The 25,868-nt window shown below is 40.3% G+C and overlaps 1 protein-coding gene across 1 annotated transcript in view; it reads left to right on the forward strand.

The window, feature by feature from the left end:
- kitlga (kit ligand a) overlaps nucleotides 1–18,366 on the forward strand; it is a 33,286-nt gene extending 14,920 nt beyond the window's left edge. The window contains exons 2-10 of the mRNA XM_021576707.3: nucleotides 2,566–2,673; nucleotides 3,142–3,198; nucleotides 4,707–4,859; nucleotides 7,696–7,885; nucleotides 10,980–11,036; nucleotides 13,384–13,484; nucleotides 13,870–13,982; nucleotides 14,187–14,239; nucleotides 14,420–18,366. Coding sequence (XP_021432382.3) covers nucleotides 2,566–2,673; nucleotides 3,142–3,198; nucleotides 4,707–4,859; nucleotides 7,696–7,885; nucleotides 10,980–11,036; nucleotides 13,384–13,484; nucleotides 13,870–13,982; nucleotides 14,187–14,217 — 810 coding nt within the window. The 3' untranslated portion in view covers nucleotides 14,218–14,239; nucleotides 14,420–18,366. The remainder of the gene's footprint in view (nucleotides 1–2,565; nucleotides 2,674–3,141; nucleotides 3,199–4,706; nucleotides 4,860–7,695; nucleotides 7,886–10,979; nucleotides 11,037–13,383; nucleotides 13,485–13,869; nucleotides 13,983–14,186; nucleotides 14,240–14,419) is intronic.
- The last annotated feature ends 7,502 nt before the right edge of the window (nucleotides 18,367–25,868 follow it).

A 25,868-nucleotide genomic window follows, 5' to 3' on the forward strand; every position in this document is an offset into this window, starting at 1 on the left:
TTTATGTGGACTTGATGCTCACTCTAAGTTGAGGGAATATGAATAGTTCTAAAAGTGATTAAACAAGAATGTAAGTTAAAAAGGAAATTGAATTTAAGTTTCATTGAATCTGAAATTAGTAAATTATTTAACATAATCGGATCCCATTTTATGTAGGGAGTGAGGTAAATTATGTTTTACCATATTTTTTGCAGTACTTTCCATTGCACACAAATTAGTCATAAATGTCATAGAGGTGTTTGCAGAATTGAATGTGAGGTGTCATTACAAACTCATTAAAGAAATGGTAATTGTAGTCAAATGTGGTAGTCTTACACTGTAATTATACTACATCTGTCTATGTTGCTAAGTGCATTGTTTGAAGCTTTCATTTTGGACCCAACCGTGGGGGGAGTGTGTGTGTGTGTTTGTGCTCCCATTGTGGCTAGTCAGATGCACAGTCATACAGACACTTTAATGTCTCTAAACTACTGAAATATCTTGTTTAAGAATGTCACCCAGAAAATGCTAATTAGGGTTCCGGTCACCTAAAGCCACTTCAACCCAACAATTACCAGAAACAAATTAAGATCATAAATCTGTAGCCCTCATAACATTCCTTACAAGACCGTGACATAATTATGTTATCTCGGTTTAACCAAAGACAGATTCCAAATACAGATTCTAAAGACAGATTCCAAAGACATCTGTCAAAGCCACTGTATAATGGTGTTAAACCTGTTTCCAAATGTTTCAATTGTTTACCAGTGACAGTTTACCACTGTCCAAACGTGCCCCTGTGAATAGTCCCCAGGGATCTATGAAACAATGGCTGGTCCACCAGGGCCTAGCATTTTTATCTGCCTCACACTGCATGTTTTAAAACCAAGTAGGACACCAATGTGACCCATTTGAACTTGTGCTGAATTGTGGTCTAGCTAGTCATTTTCTTAATTTATTTAAAGCATAGCAGTGCAGCCCAGTCAAAGTGTACTATTTTGTCATTGACTGAATTGACTTTCAGATGTCAAATGTTGACATTTGGGGGTGTTATGGTGGCTCACGCCCCTGCGGGACAAACCTTTTGAGTCTATCCGACAAAAACTGTAAAATGTTTTTTTCGACTGAGCGTAATTTGTTAGGTACATGCATCAATAGTTTAAATAAGTTAAATGTTTGACAGATACACAGATGTGTAATGTATTCTGCATGCATTTTATCTGTCTCTGTGATTTGATTTGCCACTATTCATATCATGCAATTTTAGCCACACCGTGACCATACCAGACTATTACTTGCATGACCATTTTGGACTCTGATGACCTCCAAAGGAGGAAATGTGACATTCTAAATTCAATACCATCTTACATGGACCTATTATCTATCACCTCCTTCCATCCCTGCCTATCTCCCTCCTCACTCCCTCCCCTGTAACCTCCATCTGACTTCAGTCTTGTGTCCGTCACGGACATCTCCACTCATATAAAGATGATTTTGTTTAGATTAATTAAACAGAGTTATGTGGAATTGAATTAGGCTCCGTTCGCTCTTTAAATCTTAATTTTCCCCGTTGTCTCATTGGTTGTTCTTTGTATTCTGTACCTCTTTTCCAGCTGTCGTATGAGGAAAGAGACGACAGTGCAGGGGTACAGAGGATATTATCTATGGCTGAGTCCCGAATGGCACCCTCTTTCATACATAGTGCATTTCTTTTGACCAGAGCCCTATGTGTCCTGGTCAAAGGTATAGTGCACTATATAGACAATAGGGTGAATTTGAGATGCAGCCAATGTGTTGTTGAGCTCCTTTACACAGCACTCATGGTTAACAGAGTGTCTGAATTGCCCCCAGCGCTCAGTGGCTGCCAGTCAGTAAGCTCTTCTCTAATATTTTTCATCTTCCTAGCTTCATTTCAATCTTCAACATAAAACCTCCTTGCAAACTTTTTGTGTGGAATCCACTTTTGTTCCTGTTCCTAATCTGGGCTAAGAGGGAGGGAAGTTTGGGGGAAGGTGTCCGTCGGGTCGGACTGTTGCATAACATGCTGAGACTGGCATGGGGATGGGGTGGAGGGGGTGACAGGGCTGAGGGAATGGCTGGAGAGGGGCAGGCAGACATTAGTCACACAGGCCTCCCTGAAACACTACATGCATTAGTCATTAGACCATGAAAGGCCTGGTCTTGACACCAAGGCTGCAATTCAGCTGATTGAAGTAGCCAATTAAATGATAACAAAAGAGAAGCAACCCAGTTGATTGATGACCACCACGTCATCCCAAACTGTGTCTAGAAAGGACTGGAGCACTAAGGGTCTGTCACAGTCTATTTTACGGACCCTAGTGTTTGAAGACAGACTTTTTCTAAGGGAACAGTGTCATCATCATGGTGAAATTAAAGTTGTCTGGATATGTGCTCTAGGATGCTATTCAAGTGTCAGGTTGCTACCTTTGATCAACCAAGACAGGCCTAAGGGGTCAACTTTAAGGGATTATGTATAATTGTAGGCTACAGATAGTTACTCTAATGGAATATTAATCTGTAGAAATGTCTCATAATGTTGTGTGTTTGTCTTTTCTTGGTTTTCAGATTTGGATACGCGTCTGTGTCCATTTATTGCTGTGCATCACACTTGGAGTCCAGTCAAGTGAATTTGGAAACACTGTAACAGATGACATCACAAGAATTTCACTATTGGTAAAGTCCTTGGAAGTACTTATTTCTTCAAGCCACCAAAACTGCAAATCAAAGCTCTTTGGAAAATGCTCTTACTGTATTTAACTGTCTCGATCCAGTTACTACCAGCATGGTGTTTCATTCTTATCCAGTTCTTAGAAAGGTGGATTGCACAATCCAATCCAATTCATTGTAATCCTCTCAAAATCAACCATTATGCTTATGCGGAACATTGCTGCAATGCAAGTTGCAAACAATTACATTTGTAGACTTGAAAGTATACTTTGATACATTGATGCATCTAGAATCAGTCATTGTTTTCTAATACCACTGACGGGGATTGTCATGAGACTCTCACACAGTAGGACATCCTGCATTACCATTAGTGTAAACCAGTAGCTGAATCTCTGAGATTTGTTCTGGTAACAAACTCAAATGTTCCCAAAACATTTCTGCTAACATTTCATGATATTGTCTGGTTTTTAACAGAAACAAAATATACCTAAAGATTACAAGATTCCTGTGACATACGTTCCGAAAGAAGTGGTGAGATGTTTTCTTCTTCACATGATTACACGATTATTATAACTTAATATGTTTGTGTTCCTTACAAAATATGATTGAATGTCTGTGTTGCCTGACTTTTTTAGAGGGTATAATTTTTGCTGTTGTGATAAATTTCAAAACGGTATACACTACGGTTCTAAAGTTTGTGGTCACTTAGAAATGCCCTTGTTTTTGAAAGAAAATATAATTTTTTGTCTATTAAAATAACATCAAATTGATCAGAAATACAGTGAAGCCATTGTTAATGTTGTAAATGACTATTGTAGCGTGAAACAGCAGATTATTTATGGAATATCAACAGAGGCCCATTATTAGCAACCATCACTCCTGAGTTCCAATGGCACATTGTGTTAGCTAATCCAAGTTTATAATTTTAAAAGGCTAATTGATCATTAGAAAAAGCTCTTGCAATTATGTTAGCACAGCTGAAAAATGTCGTTGTGATTAAGGAAGCAATAAAACTGGGCCTTTTTTAGACTAGTTGAGTGTCTGGAACATGAGCATTTGTGGTTTTGATTTCAGGCTCAAAATGACCAGAAACAAAGTGCTTTCTTCTGAAACTCGTCAGTCTATTCTTGTTCTGAGAAATGAAGGCTATTCCAAGCGAGAAATTGCAAAGAAACTGAAGATCTCGTACAACGCTGTGTACTACTCCCGTGACAGAACAGTGCAAACTGTCTCTAACCAGAATAAAAAGAGTAGTGGGAGTCCCCGGTGCACAATTGATAAAGAGGACAATTACATTAGAGTGTCTAGTTTGAGAAACAGTCCTCAAGGCATCTGTTTCACAAACTAGACACTCTAATGTACTTGTCCTCTTGCTCAGTTGTGCACCGGGGCCTCCCACTCCTCTTTCTATTCTGGTTAGAGCCAGTTCGCGCTGTTCTGTGAAGGAGTAGTACACAGCATTGTACAAGATCTTCAGTTTCTTGGCAATTTCTCACATGGAATAACCTTCATTTCTCAGAACAAGAATAGACTGACGAGTTTCAGAAGAAAGTTCTTTGTTTCTGGCCATTTTGAGCCTTTAATCAAACCCACAAATGTTGATGTTCCAGATACTCAACTAGTCTAAAGAAGGCCATTTGTATTGCTTTTAATCAGGACAACAGTTTTCAGCTGTGGTAACATAATTGCAAAAGGCTTTTCTAATGATCAATTTGCCTTTGAAAATGATAAACTTGGATTAGCTAACACAAAGTGCCATTGGAACACAGGGGTGATGGTTGCTGATAATGGGCCTCTGTACGTCTACGTAGATATTCCATTGAAAATCATCTGTTTCCAGCTACAATAGTCATTTACAACATTAAAGTGTCTACACTGTAATTCTGATAAATTTGATGTTATTTTAATGGACAAAAAAAATAGCTTTTCTTTCAAAAACAAGGACATTTGAAAGTGACCATAAAACTTTAGAACCATAGTGTATATCATAACTGTCCATTACCCATGATTGTTATTTCCAGATTTATTTTCTTTTTCAGGGTGGAATGTGTTGGGTAGCGCTAAACGTTTTCCACTTGGAACTCAGTTTACGAGGATTAGCAGACAAGTTTGGAAGCATTTCGTCCAACAAATATAATATCAGCATATTGATCGAAATGCTGAAAGAGACAAGATATCACATGAAGAACTTGGTACGTTTGCACCTTTGGTTCTAATACTAATATTGTAACTGTGATAGCTCTTATGACAGGTTTCTTTTGATGAAGACACATGTAAAAAAATACATTAAAAAAATGCACCTTTGAAATGCATTACTGTACATAGAATATTTATCATATGGGGCCTCCCGAGTGGCGCAGTGTTCTAAGGCACTGCATTGCAGGGCTAGAGGCGTCACAACTGGCTGTGACCGGGAGTCCAATAGGGCGGCGCACAATTGGCCCAGCGTCGTCCTGGTAAGGGGAGGGTTTAGCCGGGGTGGCTTTACTTGGCTCATCGTGCTCTAGTGACTCCTTATGGCGGGACGGGTGCCTGCAGGCTGCTCTTGCACGGCAGTTGAACGGAATTTCCTCCAACACATTGGTGCGGCTGGCTTCCGGGTTAAGAGGGCGTGTGTTAAGAAGCGCAGTTTGGCGGGTCATGTTTCGGAGGACGCATGACTCAACCTTCCCCTCCCGAGTCCGTTGGGAGTTGCAGTGATGAGACAAAATCTGAAAAAGGGGTAAAATACAAAAAATATATTTTTTTTTTTCATCATACCAATATGTCATTACCAATTACAATTATGACAATAACAATACCACCCACAGTGCAACATGGCAGTTAAAGGCCTCAACTGCTTCAAAACATTGAAGGCTGAATTGGCAAAGGTCTTGTTGGATAGAGTCTTTGATTGGAAGTACTACCTAGCTGCCTCTGGTGGAGGTGGTCAATAACACATCCATTCATGCAATCCTTTCTGGCTCAATTACATGAAATAGAATAAAACAAGATACTATAATAAAATAATGAACATGGTACACAAGTTCTGAGCACAAATAGACCAGTGACCGCATAATTTCACATCTGAGTTGTCTGCAATGATGTCTTGTGAGGACTTGGAACATCTATCAGGTAGATCAGGTATTCATAAAGGTCTTAGTCTTATGAGAGTGAAGAAGTACAGTGCCTTGCAAAAGTATTCATCCCCCTTGGTGTTTTTCCTATTTTGTTGCATTACAACCTGTAATTTAAATATATTTTTATTTGGATTTCATGTAATGGATATACACAAAATAGTCCAAATTGGTGAAGTGAAATGAAAAAAGAATCACAAAAAAAAGAAAAAAAAAGAAAAGTGGTGCGGTCATATGTATTCACCCCCTTTGATATGAAGCCCCTAAATAAGATCTGGTGCAAACAATTACCTTCAGAAGTCACATAAATAATAAATAAATAAAGCCCACCTGTGTGCAATCTAAGTGTCACATGATCTGTCACATGATCTCAGTATATATACACCTCTTCTGAAAGGCCCCAGAGTCTGCAACACCACTAAGCAAGGGGCACCACCAAGCAAGCAGCACTATGAGGACCAAAGAGCTCTCCAAACAGGTCAGGGACAAAGTTGTGGAGAAGTACAGATCAGGGTTGGGTTCTAAAAAAATATCAGAAACTTTGAACATCCCACGGAGCACCATTAAATCTATTATTAAAAAATGGAAAGAATATGGCACCACAATAAACCTGCCAATAGAGTGCCACCCACCAAAACTCACGGACCAGGCAAGGAGGGCATTAATGAGAGAGGCAACAAAGAGACCAAAGATAACCCTGAAAGAGCTGCAAAGCTCCACAGCGGAGATTGGAGTATCTGTCCATAGGACCACTTTAAGCCGTACACGCCATAGAGTTGGGCTTTACAGAAGAGTGGCCAGAAAAAGCCATTGCTTAAAGAAAAAAATAAGCAAACACGTTTGGTGTTTGCCAAAAGGCATGTGGGAGACTCCCCAAACATATGAAAGAATCTGGTCAGATGAGACTAAAATGTAGCTTTTTGGCCATCAAGGAAAACGCTATGTCTGGCAAACCCAACACCTCTTATCACCCCAAGAACACCAGTGAAGCGTGGTGGTGGCAGAATTGAAGGAATGATGGATAGCACTAAAAACAGGGAAATTCTTGAGGGAAACCTGTTTCATTCTTCCAGAGATGTAAGACTGGGACGGAGGTTCACCTTCCAGCAGGACAATGACCCTAAGCATACTGCTAAAGCAACACTTAAGTGCTTTAAGGGGAAACATTTAAATGTCTTGGAATGGCTTAGTCAAAGCCCAGACCTCAATACAATTGAGAATCTGTGGTATGACTTAAAGATTGCTGTACATCAGCGGAATCATCCAACTTGAAGGAGCTGGAGCAGTTTTGCCTTGAAGAATGGGCAAAATCCCAGTGTCTAGATGTGCCAAGTTTATAGAGACATACCACAATAGACTTGCAGTGTTAATTGCTGCAAAAGGTGTCTCTACAAAGTATTGACTTTGTGGGGGTGAATAGTTATGCTCACTTAAGTTTTCTGTTTTATTTCTTGTTTGATTCACAATAAAAAATATTTTGCATATTCAAAGTGGTAGGCATGTTGTGTAAATCAAATGATACAACTCCCCCAAAAATCTGTTTCAATTCCAGGTTGTAAGGCAACAAAATAGGAAAAATGCCAAGGGGGTGAATAATTTCGCAAGTCACTGAACATTCATAATGTAGACCTAATAACTTCTTAAAGCATATTACTTGTATTATTCTGGCTAACTTTTCTGAATCCAACAGGGTTAATGAGGTTCCCCTTGTCCTGAATAAAGAGACACGACTGAAGTTACTACTTATAACGTCTTAAATCTGGGCTCAAACATATCTGTGTTCTTTGAACTATTTGCTGCATGACTAAAGCTAAAGCTAACGTTAAATGGTCTATCAACAGCTTTAAACCATTATCATTTATGCTTTGAATTTCACATCATTGAGATAATTATTCCCCTTTTGTCTCCGCAGGAGGCGATCACGTATGATTTTGAGTGCCACTACAGAAATGAGCAATGGCAGACAGGACACTATTTTCATTTTGTGGAAGATTTTTTAAAAACGGCCCGTTTGAATAGAGATTTGCCAGAAGAATGTGATCCACCTCCCTGTCCCACAGCAACAATGGATACAACAATAATAACACAATACCCCACATCAGGTAAATGTTGAGGTGTTTTTTTAAAGTGTAAATGTTATATATTCGTATTATTTTTTAAATGTATCCTTCATTTAACTAGGCAAGTCAGTTAAGAACAAATTCTTATTTACAATGACCGCCTACCCTGGCCAAACACAGACGACGCTGGATGTGATACAGCCTATCTAGCGTCATTGTTGCATTCGCTCATATTCAAATGCAAGATAGCGCCAACAGAGATGGTCACTTCGCTTCAAGTCCTTAGGAAACTAGGCAGTATTTCATTTTTTGATGTATTATTTCTTACATTGTTAGCCCAGAAAATCTTAAGTGTTATTACATACAGCCGGGAAGAACTATTGGATATAAAAGCGATGTCAACTTACCAACATTACGACCAGAATACAACTTTCCAAAAGCGGATCCTTTGTTCGGACCACCACCCAGGACAGTGGATCTAATCCAAAAGCCGACCCTCTTCTCTGGGAAGAAGAAGGGTGGGGGTGTATGCTTCATGATTAACGACTCATAGTGTAATCATAACAACACACAGGAACTCAAGTCCTTCTGCTCCACTGACCTAGAATTCCTTACAATCAAATGCGTGCCATATTATCTCCCAAGAGAATTCTCGTCAGTTATCGTCACAGATGTGTTTATACCCCTTCAAGCAGACACCCCGACGGCCCTTAAGGAACTTCCCTGGACTTTGTAAACTGGAAACCATATATCCTGAGGCTGCATTCATAGTAGCTGGGGATTTTAACACAGCAACTTTGAGAACAAGGCTACCCAAATGCTATCAGCATATTGATTGCAGTACTCGCGCATGCAATACACTCAATCATTGCTACTCTAATCACTGCTACTTCTGCGATGCACACAATGCCCTCCCTCGCCCTCCCTCTGGTAAATCCGACCACGACTCCATTTTGCTCCTACCTATTAAAACCTACCCTAACCAGAAACCATGGATGGATGGCAGCAGTCGCGCAAAACTATAAGCGCGAACCACCTCATTTAACCTTTGAAAGAGGACTGGGAATATGGCTGAATATAAACAGTGTAGTCCTTCCCTCTGCAAGGCAATAAAACAATGGAAATGTCATTATAGGGACAAAGTAGAGTCACAATTAAACGGCTCAGACACGAGGCGCATGTGGCAGGGTCTACAGGAAATCACCGACTACAAAAAGAAAACCAGCCACGTCACGCTTCCAGACAAACTAAACCTTCTTTGCCAGCTTTGAGGACAGCACAGTGCCACCGTCACGGCCCACTAACAAGGACTGCGCCCCCCCCTCTCTTTCCCCTGTGGCTGATGTGAGTAAGACATTTAAATGTGTTAACCCTCGCAAGGCTGCTTGCCCAGATGGCATTCCTAGCCGCGTCCTCAGAGCATACGCAGACCAACTGGCTGGTGTGTTTACGAACATATTCAATCGCTCCCTATCCCAGTCTGCTGTCCCCACATGCTTCAAGATGGCCACCATTGTTCCTGTACTCAAGAAGGCAAAGATAATGGAACTAAATGACTACCGCCCTGTAGCACTCTCTTCTGTCATCATGAAGTGCTTTGAGAGACTAGTCAAGGATCATATCACCTCCACCTTACCTGCCACCCTAGACCCACTTCAGTTTGCTTACCGCCCCAACTGGTCCACAGACGATGCAATCGCCATCACACTGCACACTGCCTATACCATTTGGACAAGAGGAATACCTATGTAAGAATTATGTTTATTGACTACAGCTCAGCATTCAACACCATAGTACCCTCCAAAATCATTAAGCTGGGGGCCCTGGGTCTCGACCCCGCCCGTTGCAACTGGGTCCAAGTGTTGAAGGTAGGAAACATCATCTCCACTTCGCTGACGCTCAACACTGGGGCCCCACAAGGGTGCATGCTCAGCCCCCTCCTGTACTCCCTGTTCACCCATGACTACGTGGCCATGCACGCCTCCAACTCAATCATCAGGTTTGCAGATGACACAACAGTAGTGGGCTTGATTACCAACAACGACGAGACAGCCTACAGGGAGGAGGTGAGGGCCCTCGGAGTGTGGTGTCAGGAAAATAACCTCTCACTCAACATCAAGCTGAAAACAGCTTCTATCTCAACGCCATCAGGCTGCTAAACAGCAATCATTAACTCAGAGAGGCTGCTGCCAACATTGAGACTCAATTGACTGGCCACTTTAATAAATGGATCACTAGTCACTTTAAACAATGCCACTTTAATAATGTTAACATTTGTTATATTACTCATCTCGTATGTATATACTGTACCTTATACCATCTATTGCACCTTGCCTATGCCGCTCGGCCATCGCTCATCCATATATTTATATGTACATATTCTTATTCCATCCCTTTAGATCTGTGTGTATTAGGTAGCTGTTGGGGAATTGTTAGATATTACTGCACTGTCGGAACTAGAAGCACAAGCATTTCGCTACACTCGCATTAACATAAGCTAACCATGAGTATGTGACCAATAACATTTAGATTTCATTTGATAGTGGTCAATTCTGATGCGCCATAGGAGTCGGCGCTCAGTTTAAACGTTGTTAGCTACTGTGGAATATCCTGTGGTGCTCATATGCTACGCCCAGTAGAAAACTATGATCTGTCTCGTTTGGTGTATGGGCACCGGTACCTCTCCATTAAACTATTCCTCTTGTGAACAGTCTTTTTTTACAGGTGAGATCTTGTGTCGGTTTCGGTTGCGTGTCTTTTTATCTCTGTCCTACACAGAATCTTCTATCAATTTTTTTGTTCAAAGAACTTCACATGACAAAACATGGAATGTACCAGGTGTTTGGAAGGTCCATTGTGACATTAGTGATGCAGCTGAGTCACAGAACCAAAGAAAGATGTCCCCTGATGGACCCCATGAAAGGAAGAAAAGGACTGAAACCCCAATTGTGGAAGTGTTGATTACAGAGCAATCTTCAGATCTTCCCAAGCGCTTGGCCTTTCTTTCCTGATGCAGACAGATCTAATCTTTTGTCCGAAGGAAAGAAAAGGTGGCTGTGATGTGACTTTTTAGGCGTCAACAATGAACTGTTTTCATCATTGGGCATTAACACTCTCTCTCTCTATCTCTATCCAGTCAACTATCCTGCCATAGGAACAGAATTCAACATGTCAGCACCAGACTCCGAAACCTGTAAGTAAATAAAGAAAGAAACTGTGGCATAGATTTAGTTGCTGAAAGTGTCCAAATAGTAGCAATGTAATGCAACCAGTCAAACTGGTGTAGGCCTACTAGCTGCATGGCTACTATTCTTGACTGTTGCTCAACTGCAGAATAGCCTGGAGAGAGAGCATTCCCTTAAGGCCACCACAGGCTGAAATTACATTTGGTCCTTTCATTTTAGTATTTTCAAAAAGGAAACAAAAATCTCATTGAAAATGTATATTGTTTTTATTTATCATACTACCATCATCAACATTTCATGAATGATTTAAAATCCCCTTGGACTATATGTAGTAACATACTTTGAAGAGATTGTAATTGGGTGTAAATAGATGTTTGGTAGTCTAAATTCAGTGTACTAGTCTTTAACTGCCAATTCTGGAAAGTCAGACTCTTCCCACAAGCCAACTAATTTTCCTCAGCTTCAGAATCATCAAAATTCACCAAATGTTGTGTGGTTATCCTGAGATATATTATTGAGACTTGCCATGAGGGAATTGTTGATATGTTATACATTTTATATTCTATATAACATTTTCTTTAGAAAAATGGTCCAAAATATTTTTTGTATTTTACAGATAGAAAGGTGAAAAATAATATTTATCCACAATCTGCTCTGAGCAAGTCCGGTCCTAGAGTGTCTTAACTAAATGAAACCAAAATATTTAGGATGACTTAATTAAGTGTCCCGAAAAATGTATTTGCAGGATATGCAAATATGCACATACTGTATTTAATGAGTTATCACCTCATTTGCATATTTTTATACAATATTTCCACCTAATGTTATTTTTTGTTATATTGATTACTGCATTGTTGGGTTTGGAGCTTGCAAGAAACATATTTGACTATACTTGTGCATGTGGCATTACATTTAAGAAAATGTGTCATGCAAAAAAGTATTATATTTGTGTCTACTTTAAACAGGCAAAAGTTGATTGTGAAATGATTAAGAGAAAAACAATATCTATACGGGTGTGGTGCCTGGCCTTAATTTGCTAATTGGTTAAAAGCCTTTGTCACTTGATTTATGAAGAGGCTGCAGGGCAAATTGCATTCCTCCACATGACAGTTTGGGTTTAAACTCATGTCTTGTTGTTCTACCAGAGCTGTTATGTGTCTCCCCTATCACTGACCAACACGATCTACTGTATCCAATCATTTTCTATGCATCAATCATAGCTACAGTATGAGACATGTGATGGATAGGAGACATGTTTTGATATTGAGATAAAAAACGGCTATATTGAATCAATGCAGCCGTTTTTATCTCGATATCAAATCATTTCTGGGTAACAATGAAGTACCTTGCTGTGATTGTGCTAAATTAAAATGGTCAAAAAGATACAAAAATTGCTTCTTAGCGAAGAGCAATTTCTCAAACAAGAATTTTGCTAGGACTGTCTGGAAGTGGTCTGAGTGAGGAGGGGAAAACTGAAAACTAGCTGTTATTGACAGAGAGGTTTGGAACGGTCTTTCTTGTAGGTCTATTAACTTATTTACCGCCTGGTGTTGTCACCAGCCAGGACAAAACTCAATCCCATCCAAACAGGCTGGAATTTCAGGCAGTATTTTCAAGCAGCTCTTATACTAACAGGGCATTATCATCATTTGCATGGTTTCATTCCATATAAAACACAAGAAAATCATGTTTTTATTTTCCTTTAACATGTGGGGAAAAAAACATCCCGGTCAGGCAAATAACTATGACATAAATGTTTAGTTCATGGCAAAGTCCCAGACTGAGTCAGTAAAAAGAAGAGAGGGTTATATTACAATTACTAGTCAGCATTCAAATACAAAAACTTGTTATACAATCAGTTTGAATTATCTGATTACATATGATTTCTTAGTTGAATATATTGGGTGCGTTCACAAATTCGCTCTGGCTATCTACTCCAATTTCAGAGCACTCTTGTCTGAGTGTCAGTTAACGTCACCAACCATCGGAAAGATATTGTTGCCAGCAACACAGTTACAGTCATCAACGCACTGGATAACATGAAAACAGTCTAACCAGCTCTACTAGGGCGAGTAAAATGGTCAGATTGAGGTGTTCTCTCATTTGTGTCTGGAAGTAGCTAGCCAACGTTAACCAATTAGCTTGAGTGCTTGACTGCCGTTGAGGCCAGAACACTCGGATCAACCCTACTCCTCGGCCAGAGCGTCCAGGGTGAGCTCTGAACACTCCGAGGACGAAACGCTCTGAATTTACAAACGCACTCTGAGGGCACTCTGAGTGCACTCCGGCACTCCAGATTGAATTTACGAACACACCCATTATTCTTACTGACTAGAAACCTGTCTGTCCACACAGGGAACGAGCCTCTGAGATTCCTGCCAGAAGTAGTGGAGAGAAGCCTCCTGTCACTACTTGTCATTCCTATTGCAGCCGTTGTATTTCTGTTTGCGTGGAAGGTGAGCTGTCCTTTGACCCAATCTACAACCTTAAAGTGTTCCAAGTAGAACCCTTTTGGTTCCAAGTAGAACCCTTTTGGAACCCATTTTCGAAGAGTGTAAGGATCTGCAACTTAAAACGTGACTGGTGCCACTCTGTCTATAGATTGTTGTTTTGTCTGTGGACATTGTACTGTTTATGTTCATTGTTAATCTCTTTGATTGTAAGTCATTGTATTTTTTTTGTCTTTGATGGTTGTTTTGTCTTTGACTGTCTGGGTGTTTCTTTACCAGTATGTATATTCAACTTTTTTGTTTTGTATTTTTGTAAGAGAATTTAACTTTGTACTTGTTGGTTGTCATCCGTTCCCTTGGTGTTTAACAGTGTTACTCTCGGATCTTACAGGTGAAATCCAGGAGGAACCAACATCAGTCAGATGAACGGAACTCAGTGGAAGGAGGCCTTTTCACAGGACCAGAAGGGACTTTGGCACCTCCACTAGAGGAACCATCTGAAAAGTAAAGGCATTCACTCATATTTAGTTTAATTTAATCCATCAATTCCTGCATATGAATATTATAAAATCATTCATCTTAATATCAGACACAAAAATGTATCAAAGGTTTACGTGCCTGAAAATAATCAACTAGTTTTTAGGTGAAGTGAATTTGTATACATTTTTTTGAATAGGTTTTTAATTATAATGGTTTTGTACATTACAGGAACAGATTGAACATCGTTGAGACAGTGTAATTATTCAAATCCTTGGAAATTGGTGAGATTTATATTTTTCTTCATATAATTTGTGACCTCGGACAGAGACAGAGAACCATCTTAGCCAACTCCTAATATTTATATTTTGACAATGAAGAGTATGGAACTAGGACACATTGTTTTAGCTACCTGTATGTAAAGCGTAACAAAAATGTACTTCTTCTTTCTTTGTCTCTCTTAGGTGTAGAGAGGAATCATCTGAGAAAGAGAAAGGAAACAAGCATAAACATAAAACTGCATTTCTTATGGATTTTTGAGGCAAAAGACTTCTTTCCTGTCTAGAAACTGCCGGTCCTCACATACTAGAACCAGAGAATGACATTGTATAGAACATCTTTGTTTTTCTTACAAGAATATTAACCCGTCGTCTACTATCAAATTTTGTCAGAAGAAGCTGAAAAGGAGACCGGATTGTCATGGAAACATCTAGAGGCGCCAATAACAGTCGAAATATGACTCAAATCACCCATAACTGCTGAAAACACAGTAAACTTTACGGGACAAAGTTGGTTTCACAAGCACTCCCATTTGCACTTTGTGTGGGTTTGGCTGGAGTGTAGATATCAGATCTACTCAAGAATGGGCCAGAAAACAAACCCCTACAAATGGCTTTCTTTTTTTCGAAGAACCCTTTTTGATTCCAGGTAGAACTCTTTTGGGTTCCATGTAGAACCCTTTCCACAGAGGACTGAAAAATGAATGACTACCTCTAGTCGCCCTCACCTTCCTAATCTTCTTCTCAGCAGCATTCTACTCCATTTCTATCTTCATCTGGGTCTCCATTGGACATTCCCTGAGAACAAATGTTGAAATTAGTTAGCTAGAAATATTCTCAGATCTAAGCATCTGTTTTGTTTCATGTTTTTGGCTGTGTATGTACCGAATGGATGAGGTTGTGTGATATATTTATTTATTTACTCAGAATGCTGACAGCACCGTGTTGCTTCGGTTGAAAAAAACAAAACAGACAATGATTCAGCTTATCTATACAAATACTAAATGAGCAGGAAAAGGTCTACAAGGGTGCATTATAACCCATTCTTCTGCCATGCATTAAGTCCTCATAAGCAGCACATAAGCATGTATGAACACGTGCATTATCTATATTATTAAGACAGCCATAGAGGGATGTACATATGTATGTATGATGGTGTGGTTAATTGCTTATGAATGGGTTGTACAAAAGGCTTTGGTTGGAGGTGTAAATGTACAAAAAAATTGCTGCTTTGACTAACTTACATTTTACTCATTATATACATTAAGAATTCTCCCTATAGCAATCAATGGTCAAGCAAGGGTAGATACTACATATCCATATTGATTTAGATAAAAGGTTTAAGGGGTCTGATAACTCTAGGTGTTTCTATGCTCTCAATGCACAAGAAAGAGGTGGACTAGCATTAAATAAACCAGCACGGTATCAGATTCTGGAGACTGAGATTAACCACATGTATCATCAAGTACAGTATAACTCAGCTCTGGTATATTGCAGCTTAACCACCCATAAGGTATATTCTGTATGTTGCATGTAAACAACTGTATTACGGTTCAACAACATGTTAAGGTGGCTCAAAGCTATGAATTCAAGGTGAGTTAAAAAAAAAAAAGTTTTTACTTTTCACTCCAAATCAAATGTTACAGCTACGAAAATATAGAGCACCCTATTCAATTGTGTTTTAAATAGTTGTCAGTAGCCTATACAGCAAGTGAACTAAGAGATTCATTTCTCAAACAAGTCTAAATACAAAACCCTGAATATAACAACGTTTTTTGAGAGGACCAGCATCTAAAATGTACCATGATTTAGAAAAGTGATATGACCTGTGAGGAGAGTGTCTAGCAATTAATCCAAAGAGGATGCATTCGATGATTCAGAGATGTATCACTGTAACTATTATATAAATTAGAAGAGTACGTAGGAAATTATTGGCATTTTTGCACAATTCAGTTAGGCATGATGAAAATTGCCCAATCCATGACATTATGCAATTGCATAAATGCAAGCTCTCAAATAAGCATGGACTGCTATTGTTGACATACATTGGCAAAGAGAGAGAACTTAAACCTTGTGTATTAAGTTAGCCAATGCAAGCTTAACCGTACTTGTACCAATACATGCATTCCCTCACTTTCGCCATTTGGCGTTCTTACCCCTTGTACCTTGTACAATCCTGGTTTTGTGCCTTGTTTGGATTTATGTTGTTGACTCCATCATGAATACAGGTGATACATTAAAATATATCATTATGCTGTTTGATCCAAGTGCAGTTGGATCATTGTGCAGTTGGATCATCATTTTATGCACAGTATTTTGTGTATGACATTTCACAAACTCACCAGGAGACAACAAAGTAAGGGCGACAAACCACTGACTAAAAAAACAACATGGAGAACAAGAGACCATCTCATCAATAGGTGTTGGTTGTCTCTCAGTGACCATGAACCAATGGGATAGATAGACCAGTCTGCTAAAAACCTAGAGAAGAGTGTTGCATCATTGCCCAACAGGTTATAATGATCTCCCACCAATGGAAATGACCTGGTACTCATATTGGCTTTTGTATCACCACTACGTTAACCCATTACCCTTATTCCAATACATAATTGTCACTCTAATTCAAACAAATGGACCCTAAGCCTAAGTGAAAGCCATTTTAAATATCAGGACACACATTAGTTAGAGCAATAACCCTTTTCATTTGAACACGAATACTCCACAACACTAAGCTCTTATAATTCAATTCTACACTAAATAACATGTGACAGAAGAATGCATTCAAACTCCAAATTGCAATCTTGTCTGCATGTAATGTTTTAGGTGTTGTACTTTGTATAGGAAACGGTTCCACTGGTAAAACCTGTTAATTTCATCAAGTATATTTGGGTAATTTGCCTATTGGACTTTTCTCTTAGAAGAGTATTTATAGTGCAAAATGGAGTGAATGTAAAACAAATACCACATTGGTGTTCATATAATTCTGAGCAAAAGTGTCAATTTCAGCATGAGTAGCTGAAAACGCTTAGTGTGATTAACTGTTGTTTTGTTGTATTAAAGCTTTAAGAGAATTATTTTATCCCCAAAATAAATGACTTTGTATTAGGGCTGTCAGAGTTAATCACTTGACTTGAGTAAAAAAATTAAAATGTATGCACAATTTGTTTTTAAATCATGATTAATCGCATTGTCAGTAATTATTCAGAATACAATGAAAACGTCCAAAATACATAATATATACAGCTAAAAACAAACAATGTGATGTCAAAACAAGTTGACAATGAGGTTAAAGAAAGTGTGCTTTATCAAGTTACTTGATTTTGCTAACCGTTATTTTGGACAAAATCAAGACGGCAATGCTTTTTGTATAACAATTGAGCAAATTATGAATTTACGATTAATCACAGCAAATCCAGCGATTAACTTGATTTTTTATTTTTATCGTTTGACAGCCCGACTTTGTAATAAGCATCGTGATACATTGAAAAATTAAACATTTTTTATTGCCACAACAAAAACAGTATGTAAGCTTCTAAAGAGTCAACTTCAGAAGTTTTGCGGGTGTTTTACATATTGTATGAATGTTGTGATGAGTTGAAACATGGTTTAAGCTGTGAACAGAAATGTGGTGGCATCCCCCATTTTCCTGTCTGTCTTAGAGCCTATGAACACACAGAGATAGTCATTGTCCCAAATGGCACCCCATTACCCTATATAATTCATTACTTTTGACCAGGGCCCATAGGGCTCTGACCAAGAGTAATGAACTATATATGGAATAATAGGGTGCTACCATGTTGAAAAGAGCAAGAGCCCTGAAGCACTGTTCTGGTATCAGTTATATGTTATTTTACTCATTTTGGTTGAAATTAGTTGATCCCTGAACAGTGGTTTTGGTCTCTAGCTTAGTGTCCCACTATAAAAATAGAATTCCACATTTCTAATTATAGAATTGGAATTCTGTGTTCCACTCTTATAGGGGCAACAAACAGGCTTGTAGGCAGGAAGTTAATCTGGGTGCCAAAAGAAAACATCATTCCGACCCAGGCAAACGCTGGGAAACACTACTGTATTTTTGTATAAATGTAAACAAATGTATATGATGAGATATGAATAAAGTTCACATATCCAAATATTCAGCGTGGCAGAGCTGTGTTTTGTGATAATTATACAAAAGTTGATGGAAACAAATACCTTGTAACAGAAACAAATACGACACAGAAAATGATTCAAGAAAGGGTCTGACTTCCCTTTCTCTAAAAAAGTATTTGATTTAAACAAATGTTAATTTGAGGGGTGATGCCATCATCTAAATTAATGCATCTGAACTCATACTATTGTTTTCATCATGAGTAAATAGAGCCAACAAACATGTCAGTATGAATACACTATTGTGCTGCTGTGAACAGCAATACAGCACTGTACCTTTTCTGACAATGACTATAGAAGAAAGGATTGACCTAAGTGACCTCAGCTAAGGTTAACACTCTTAGAAAAAATTATTATTTGGCTGTCCCCATAGGAGAACCCTTTTTTGGTTCTAAATAGAATGCTCTGTGGTAAGGGTTATACATGGAACTAAAAATAGTTATACCTGGAACCAAAAAGGGTTCTCCTATAAGGACAGCGGAAGAACACTTTTAAATTTTAGATACAAAACAGTTCTATGGTCAGGTGGCTGACTGACTAAACTTCTCCCTCCACCAAGACCAGAGGTTGGGGTGTAGGGTTTTTGCATAGCCTGAAGGTTGGGAGGGGCAGTTCCTCTTGCTGCTCCGTAGGCAAGCACTATGGTCTTGCAGTGGATGCGAGCTTCAACTGGAAGCCAGTGGAGTGTGTGGAGGAGCAGTGTGACATGAGAGAACTTGGGAAGGTTGAAAACCTGGCGGGCTGCAGCGTTCTGGATAAGTTACAGGGGTTTGATGGCACAAGCGGGAAGTCCAGCCAACAGCGAGTTGTAGTTGTCCAGACGGGAGATGACAAGTGCCTGGATTAGCACCTGCGGCACTTCCTGTGTGAGGAAGGGTCGTACTCTAGGGAGGTTGTAAAGCATGAACGTGCAGGAGCCAGTCACAGCTTTGATGTCTGCAGAGAACGACAACGCGTTGTCCCGGATCACGCCAAGGTACTTTGCACTCCAGGAGGGCAACACTGGAGTTGTCAACCGTGATGGAGAGCTGAGCGGGCAGGCCTTCCCTGGGAGGAAGAGCAGCTCCGTCTTGTTTGCCGAGTGACTTGGTGTATTGAGAAAAGAGGGCCTAGAACCGAGCCCTGGGGGACACCAGAAGTGAGTGTTTGTGGTGCAGACACTCCATGGTGCCTGGTAGGAGCGGCCTGTCAGGTAGAATGCAATCCAAGAGTGTGCAGAGCCTGAGACACCCAGCCCTGAGAGGGTGGACAGGAGGATCTGATGGTTAACAGTGTCAAAAACAGCAGATAGATCTAGTAGGATGAGAACAGAGGAGTGTAAGCTTTGGTAGTTCAGAGAACCTCCATGCACAGAAGAGCAGTCTCGGTTGAGTGACAGTCTTAAAGCCTGACTGGTTTGGGTAAAGATCGTACTGAGAGAAATAAGACAGTTGAGTGACGGTACTCAAGTGTTTTGGAAAGAAACGAGGGGGATACAGGTCCATAGTTTGATGTCAGATTAGTCTAATGTTGGTTAATTGAGGAGTGAAGCAACTCAGGAAATGTTTAAGTCTGAGGGGACGCAGCCAGGGGTCAGGGATGAGTTGGTGAGGGAAGTGAGAAGTTCTCCAGAGATGGACTGGAGAAGGGAGGAGTCTGGGATCAAGCGGGCAGGTTGTCGGGTGGCAATACCTCAATAGTCGCAGGATTTAATCTGGTGAGAGAGGGAGAGAGAGGTCAAGGCATACAGTATGGTAGTTCTGTGTATTGATTTGAGTTTATTTTGGGTAACAGACATATACAACAAAATGCATCATGTGGACCCAGAGTATATCACCTGAAAGTATTAATTAAAACGCTTGTTTCCAAAGTGGTCCTCGATGGTAAAAACAAAAACACACATAATGATTAAAAGACAAAATTACAAACAACCATAAATACATTCATTTATATTGGCATCCTAAAAAGTGGCACTATTCACTGCACTTCTCCCTAACCTTAAATCAACCATTGTGAGTGGGACCAGTGGACTCAATACGCTGAGTGAATGAGGAGCGGATGCCATCAACCTACTTTACAAGTGGTTGACAAAGTAATCCGTAGAGAGGGAGAAGGGGGGGCAGCATTAAGGAGGGAGGAGAAGGTGGAAGAGAGTTTATGTTTAGAGTGATAGAAAGTGGCTTTAACAGCAGATACAGAGGAAGCCCTGTTCTGTAAGCTTGTAATGAGTCACTCAGCCACGGAGCAGGAGGGGAGGGCCGAGATGGCTGAGAGGAAAGGAGACAGCGCCAGTCATAGGATGCAGAAAGGGAGGGGAGTAGGGTCAAAGAGGCAGAATCAGGAGACAGCAGGAAGAAGGATTTAGCAGAAGGGAGAGATAGGATTTAAGAGGAAAGAGAAGTGGAAGAAAGCGATAAATTGTGACAGCGCATGACCATCTGGGTAGGGGCTGAGTGGCTAGGGTTGGAGGAGAGGGACACAGAAAAGGAAACAAAGTTATCAGAAACCTAGAGGGGGGGTTGCAGTGAGATGAGTAGGTGAACAGCCTCTGCCTTGTGAGTTGGAGTGGGTTGGAAAAGGGTGCGGTCGAAAGATGCAAGGAGGGGAATAGAGTTGAAAATAAATGATTGAAGGCAGACATAGGGAGGTTGAAGTTGCCAAGTACGAAGAGCGGTGAGCCATCCTCAGGAAATTAGCTTATCAAGGTGTCAAGCATATTGTGGAATTTTCCAAGGGCACCTGGTGGGTGAAACATGACAACAATGTTAAGCTTTAATGGACAAGTGACCGCATGGAATTCAAATGAGATGGACAGGTGATTGAGTGAGAAATTAGAAAATCTCCAGTTAGGGAAAATGTGTAGCCCTGTACCACCACCCCAACAACCAAATGCTCTTGGACTATGAGAGAATAACATAGTCAGATGAAGAGAGGGCAGCTGGAGTAGCAGTGTTTTCTGGAGTGATTCATGTCTCTGTCAGGGCCAAAAAAGTCAAGAGACTGAAGGGCAGCATATGCTGAGATGTACTTGGCGTTCTTGACTGCAGATCGGTAGTTCCATACGCTGCCCAGAGACCCGGAATTCCATATGGGTTATGCGCGCAGGGTTCACTAAATTAGAAGGATTGCAGCCAAGGGGTGGGGAGAATCTGTAAAGCCTAAAAGGAGAGGTGCAAACAGGTATAGAAAACACACAGTTACCAAAGCTACAACAAATTAGGACCAAAAAATATATACTTATCACTCCTGGAGATATCAGGAGTCCTCTAGCTATAGAATATATTTTTTTAAATTATTATTATTTAATTTTTTATCTGTTATTTTACCAGGTAAGTTGACTGAGAACACATTCTCATTTACAGCAACAACCTGGGGAATAGTTACAGGGGAGAGGAGGGGGATAAATGAGCCAATTATAAACTATGACAAGGATAGAAAAGGATTTGCCAGTAGATTGTTGACTTATTTAGCTTGCTAGCTAAGATTTAGAAAATATGACGATGACATGATCAGTCCAATCAAAGCTATATAACGTGATTTACCATCATTTTATCTGTGGCCAATGACCTTGAGCCTTCTTGGATGGGCACTTCTACTGTAAATATATGGTAGCACCGCAGTGGGGCTTGAACTGCTATACAGAAATGAATGTGAGTAGACTGCTACAGTAGACTAGCTTGTGTCTGGGATCTGCTATAGGATCTGACCGTAGCCCAGTCACCCTGGTGAATGCGAGGGCCAGGTCAGTTCTGTACAGGATATGAGTTGACCCAGCAGAAGCTCCCAGACAGGGGACCATACCTCCATAAATACCCTGGGAGGAAGAAGACTCAGTAAACATGACTGGAGGATCCACTTCGACCTATAGGGCTCTGTGCAGTATTATACTACACAGTCAGGGTAGGAGCTGCTGCTTTCCCACACTCTATGCACACGGACATACATGGACAGCACGGACGCACAAGCATACAGATGGAACAAACACACACACAGACAGACCGACACCAGCTGCACAAATCGCTGCAGGAAGGAAACATGTATTTTCTACTGTTTTTATTAAGGCTGGTTAGGAGGACATAGGGATGGATGGTTCACTCTTTATGGAGTAACATGTAGTGTACTGTATGAACCTGATTGCAGATGAAGAAATCAATACAAAATGCACAATAATACGAGCTCAACTCTTACTAAATTCTAGCGTATAGTCTGTAGGGGCTGAAACACAACAGTAATCTTAACAACCTCTCCCTCAACTTCAGTAAGACCAACAAGCTGATTGTGGACTACAGGAAACAGGAAACAGGATTGGGGGGGGCTGCAGTGGAGTGGATAGAGAGCTTCAAGATCCTCCATGTGCAAATCACTATAAATGGTCCACAAACATGCGTAGTTGTGAAGAAGGTGCCACAGCGCCACATCCCCCTCAGGAGGTTGAAAAGGTTTGGTATGGGACCTCAAATCCTGAAATTGTTCTACAGCTGCACCATTGAGAGCATCTTGACTGGCTGTATCGCTGCTTGGTATAGAAACAGCACCGCCCTAGATCACATGGCGCTACAGAGTAGAGGTCGACCGATTTAGATGATACCGATACCGATTATTGGAGGACCAAAAAAGCCGATAACGATTAATCAGCCAATTTTCTTTTATTTTATTTGTAATAATGACAATTACAACAATACTGAATGAACACTTATTTTAACTTAATATAATACATCAATAAAATCAATGTAGCCTCAAATAAATAATGAAACATGTTCAATTTGGTTTAAATAATGCAAAAACAAAGTGTTGGAGAAGAAAGTAAAAGTGCAATATCAGCCATGTAAGAAAGCTAACGTTTAAGTTCCTTGCTCAGAACATGATAACATATGAAAGCTGGTGGTTCCTTTTAACATGAGTCTTCAATATTCCCAGGTAATACGTTTTAGGTTGTAATTATTATAGGAATTATAGGACTATTTCTCTCTATACCACTTGTATTTCATTAACCTTTGACTATTGGATGTTCTTATAGGCACTTTAGTATTGCCAGTGTAACAGTATAGCTTCCGTCCCTCTCCTCGATCCTCCCTGGGCTCGAACCAGCAACACAACAACAACAACCACCCTCGAAGCAGCGTTACCCATGCAGAGCAAGGGAAACAACCACACCAAGGCTCAGAGCGAGTGAAGTTTGAAACGCTATTAGCGCGCATAAACTAGCTAGCCATTTCACTTCGGTTACACCAGCCTCATCTTGGGAGTTGATTGGCTTGAAGTCATAAACAGGGCAATGCTTGACGCACAACGAAGAGCTGCTGGCAAAACGCACGAAAGTGCTGCTTGAATGAATGTTTACGCGCCTGCTTCTGCTACCACCGCTCAGTCAGATACTTAGATACTTGTATGCTCAGTCTGATTATATGCAACGCTAGATAATATCTAGTAATACCATCAACCATGTGTAGTTAACTAGTGATTATCATTGATTGATTGTTTTTTATAAGATAAGTTTAACGCTAGCTAGCAACTTACCTTGACTTACAGCATTCGCGTAACAGGCAGTCACTCCTTGTGGAGTGCAACAAGAGGCCGTTATTGCGTTGAACTAGTTAACTGTAAGGTTGCAAGATTGGATCCCCTGAGCTGACAAGGTGAAAATCTGTCGTTCTGCCCCTGAACGAGGCAGTTAACCCACTGTTACTAGGCCGTCATTGAAAATAAGAATGTGTCCTTAACTGACTTGCCTAGTTAAATAAAGATTAAATAAAGGTGTTAATAGGTGTCCAAAAATACCGATTTGAAATCGGCCCTAATTAATCGGCCATTCCGGTTAATCGGTTGACCTCTACTACAGAGGGTGGTGTACAGCCTAGTACATCATTGGGGCCGAGCTCCCTGGACCTCGAAATCAGGTGGTGTAAAAGGAAGACCAGGAAAACCGTTAAAGACTCCAGTCAACCAAGCCATAGACTGTTCTCTCTGCTTCCGCACATCAAGCGGTACAGGTGCATCAAGTCTAACACCAACAGGCTCCTGAACAGCTTCCATCCCCAAGCCATAAGACTGCTAAATAGCTAACATTTGTACATGGACTATCTGAGATGGCCCGTTGTATTTTATTTTTGCACTCCCTCTACGCACGCTCACAGGACTCTACACACTAACGCAGACTGACAACAACGCCAACATACACTTAACATGCACACATATTTATCCCTATCCCCCAGTATTCCTGCACATTGTAAATATGGTATTGGAACTGATCCTGTATATAGCTTACTCACTTCTCGTGTTGTTATTTCTTATTTCTTGCATGTTTTTGTTCTACTTTATGTTATTTTACCATATTGATATTGATTACTGCATTGTTGGGTTTAGAGCTTGTAAGAAAGGCCTTTCACTGTACTTGAGAAAATTACATTAAAACGTATGGAGACGGCCAGCACGTGCAAATGAAGTATAACTTCGATTTATTCTTCAATTCTTAATGCCCATTGTAACTGCTGAGAATTGATGGATAATTCACTTGAGGGACTCGTCCTGACCTGCTCCAATAATGGCTTATAATTGTAAAGTCATTCCCTAAATGATGTCTGCTCTAATGGCTAATTTTAATATAGGGTGAACTCCAGCTGACAAGATCAACCTTTTCAAAATGCTTACAGACTTGCTTTTGTTTATAGTGCTGCCAGCTTTTCATGTCTTAGAGAAAGACTGTTGGAGGTGAGCCAGATTTGATGCCTCAAAAATCAAACATTAGATAAGGTCACAAATAAAAGTAAGTTCAACCTCATGAGGCTGAAGAAATTTGGCTTGTCATCTAAAACACTCCTTTACAGATGCACAATAGAGAGCATCCTGTCGGGCTGTATCACCGCCTGGTACTGCAATTCCACCGCCCTCAACCGCAAGGCTCTCCAGAGGGTAGTGAGGTCTGCACAACGCATTACTGTGGGCAAACTACCTGCCCTCCAGGTCACCTACAGCACCCAATGTCACAGGAAGGCCAAAAAGATCATCAAGGACAACAACCACCCAAGCCACTCTGTTCACCCCACTATCATCCAGAAGGCGAGGTCAGTACAGGTGCATCAAAGCTGGGACCGAGAGACTGAAAAACAGCTTCTATCTCAAGGCCATCAGACTGTTAAACAGCCATCATTAACATAGAGAGGCTGCTGCCAATATACAGACTCAAATCTCTGGCCACTGAAATAAATTGACTTAATAAATGTATCACTAGCCACTTTAAACAATGCCACTTTATATAATGTTTACATACCATACATTACTCATCTCATGTATATACTGTACTCTATACCACCTACTGCATCTTGCCTATGCTGCACGGCCATCGTTCATCCATATATTTGTATGTACATATTCTATTCATCCCTTTACATTTCTGTGTATTTGTGTGTATAAGGTAGTTGTTATGAATTTGTTAGATTACTTGTTAGATATTACTGCATGGTCTGATCTAGAAGCACAAGAATTCCGCTACACTCACATTAACATCTGC

Source organism: Oncorhynchus mykiss, chromosome 2 (assembly GCF_057628025.1).
Source record: "Oncorhynchus mykiss isolate SJ-2025 chromosome 2, ASM5762802v1, whole genome shotgun sequence".
NCBI lineage: Eukaryota > Metazoa > Chordata > Actinopteri > Salmoniformes > Salmonidae > Oncorhynchus > Oncorhynchus mykiss.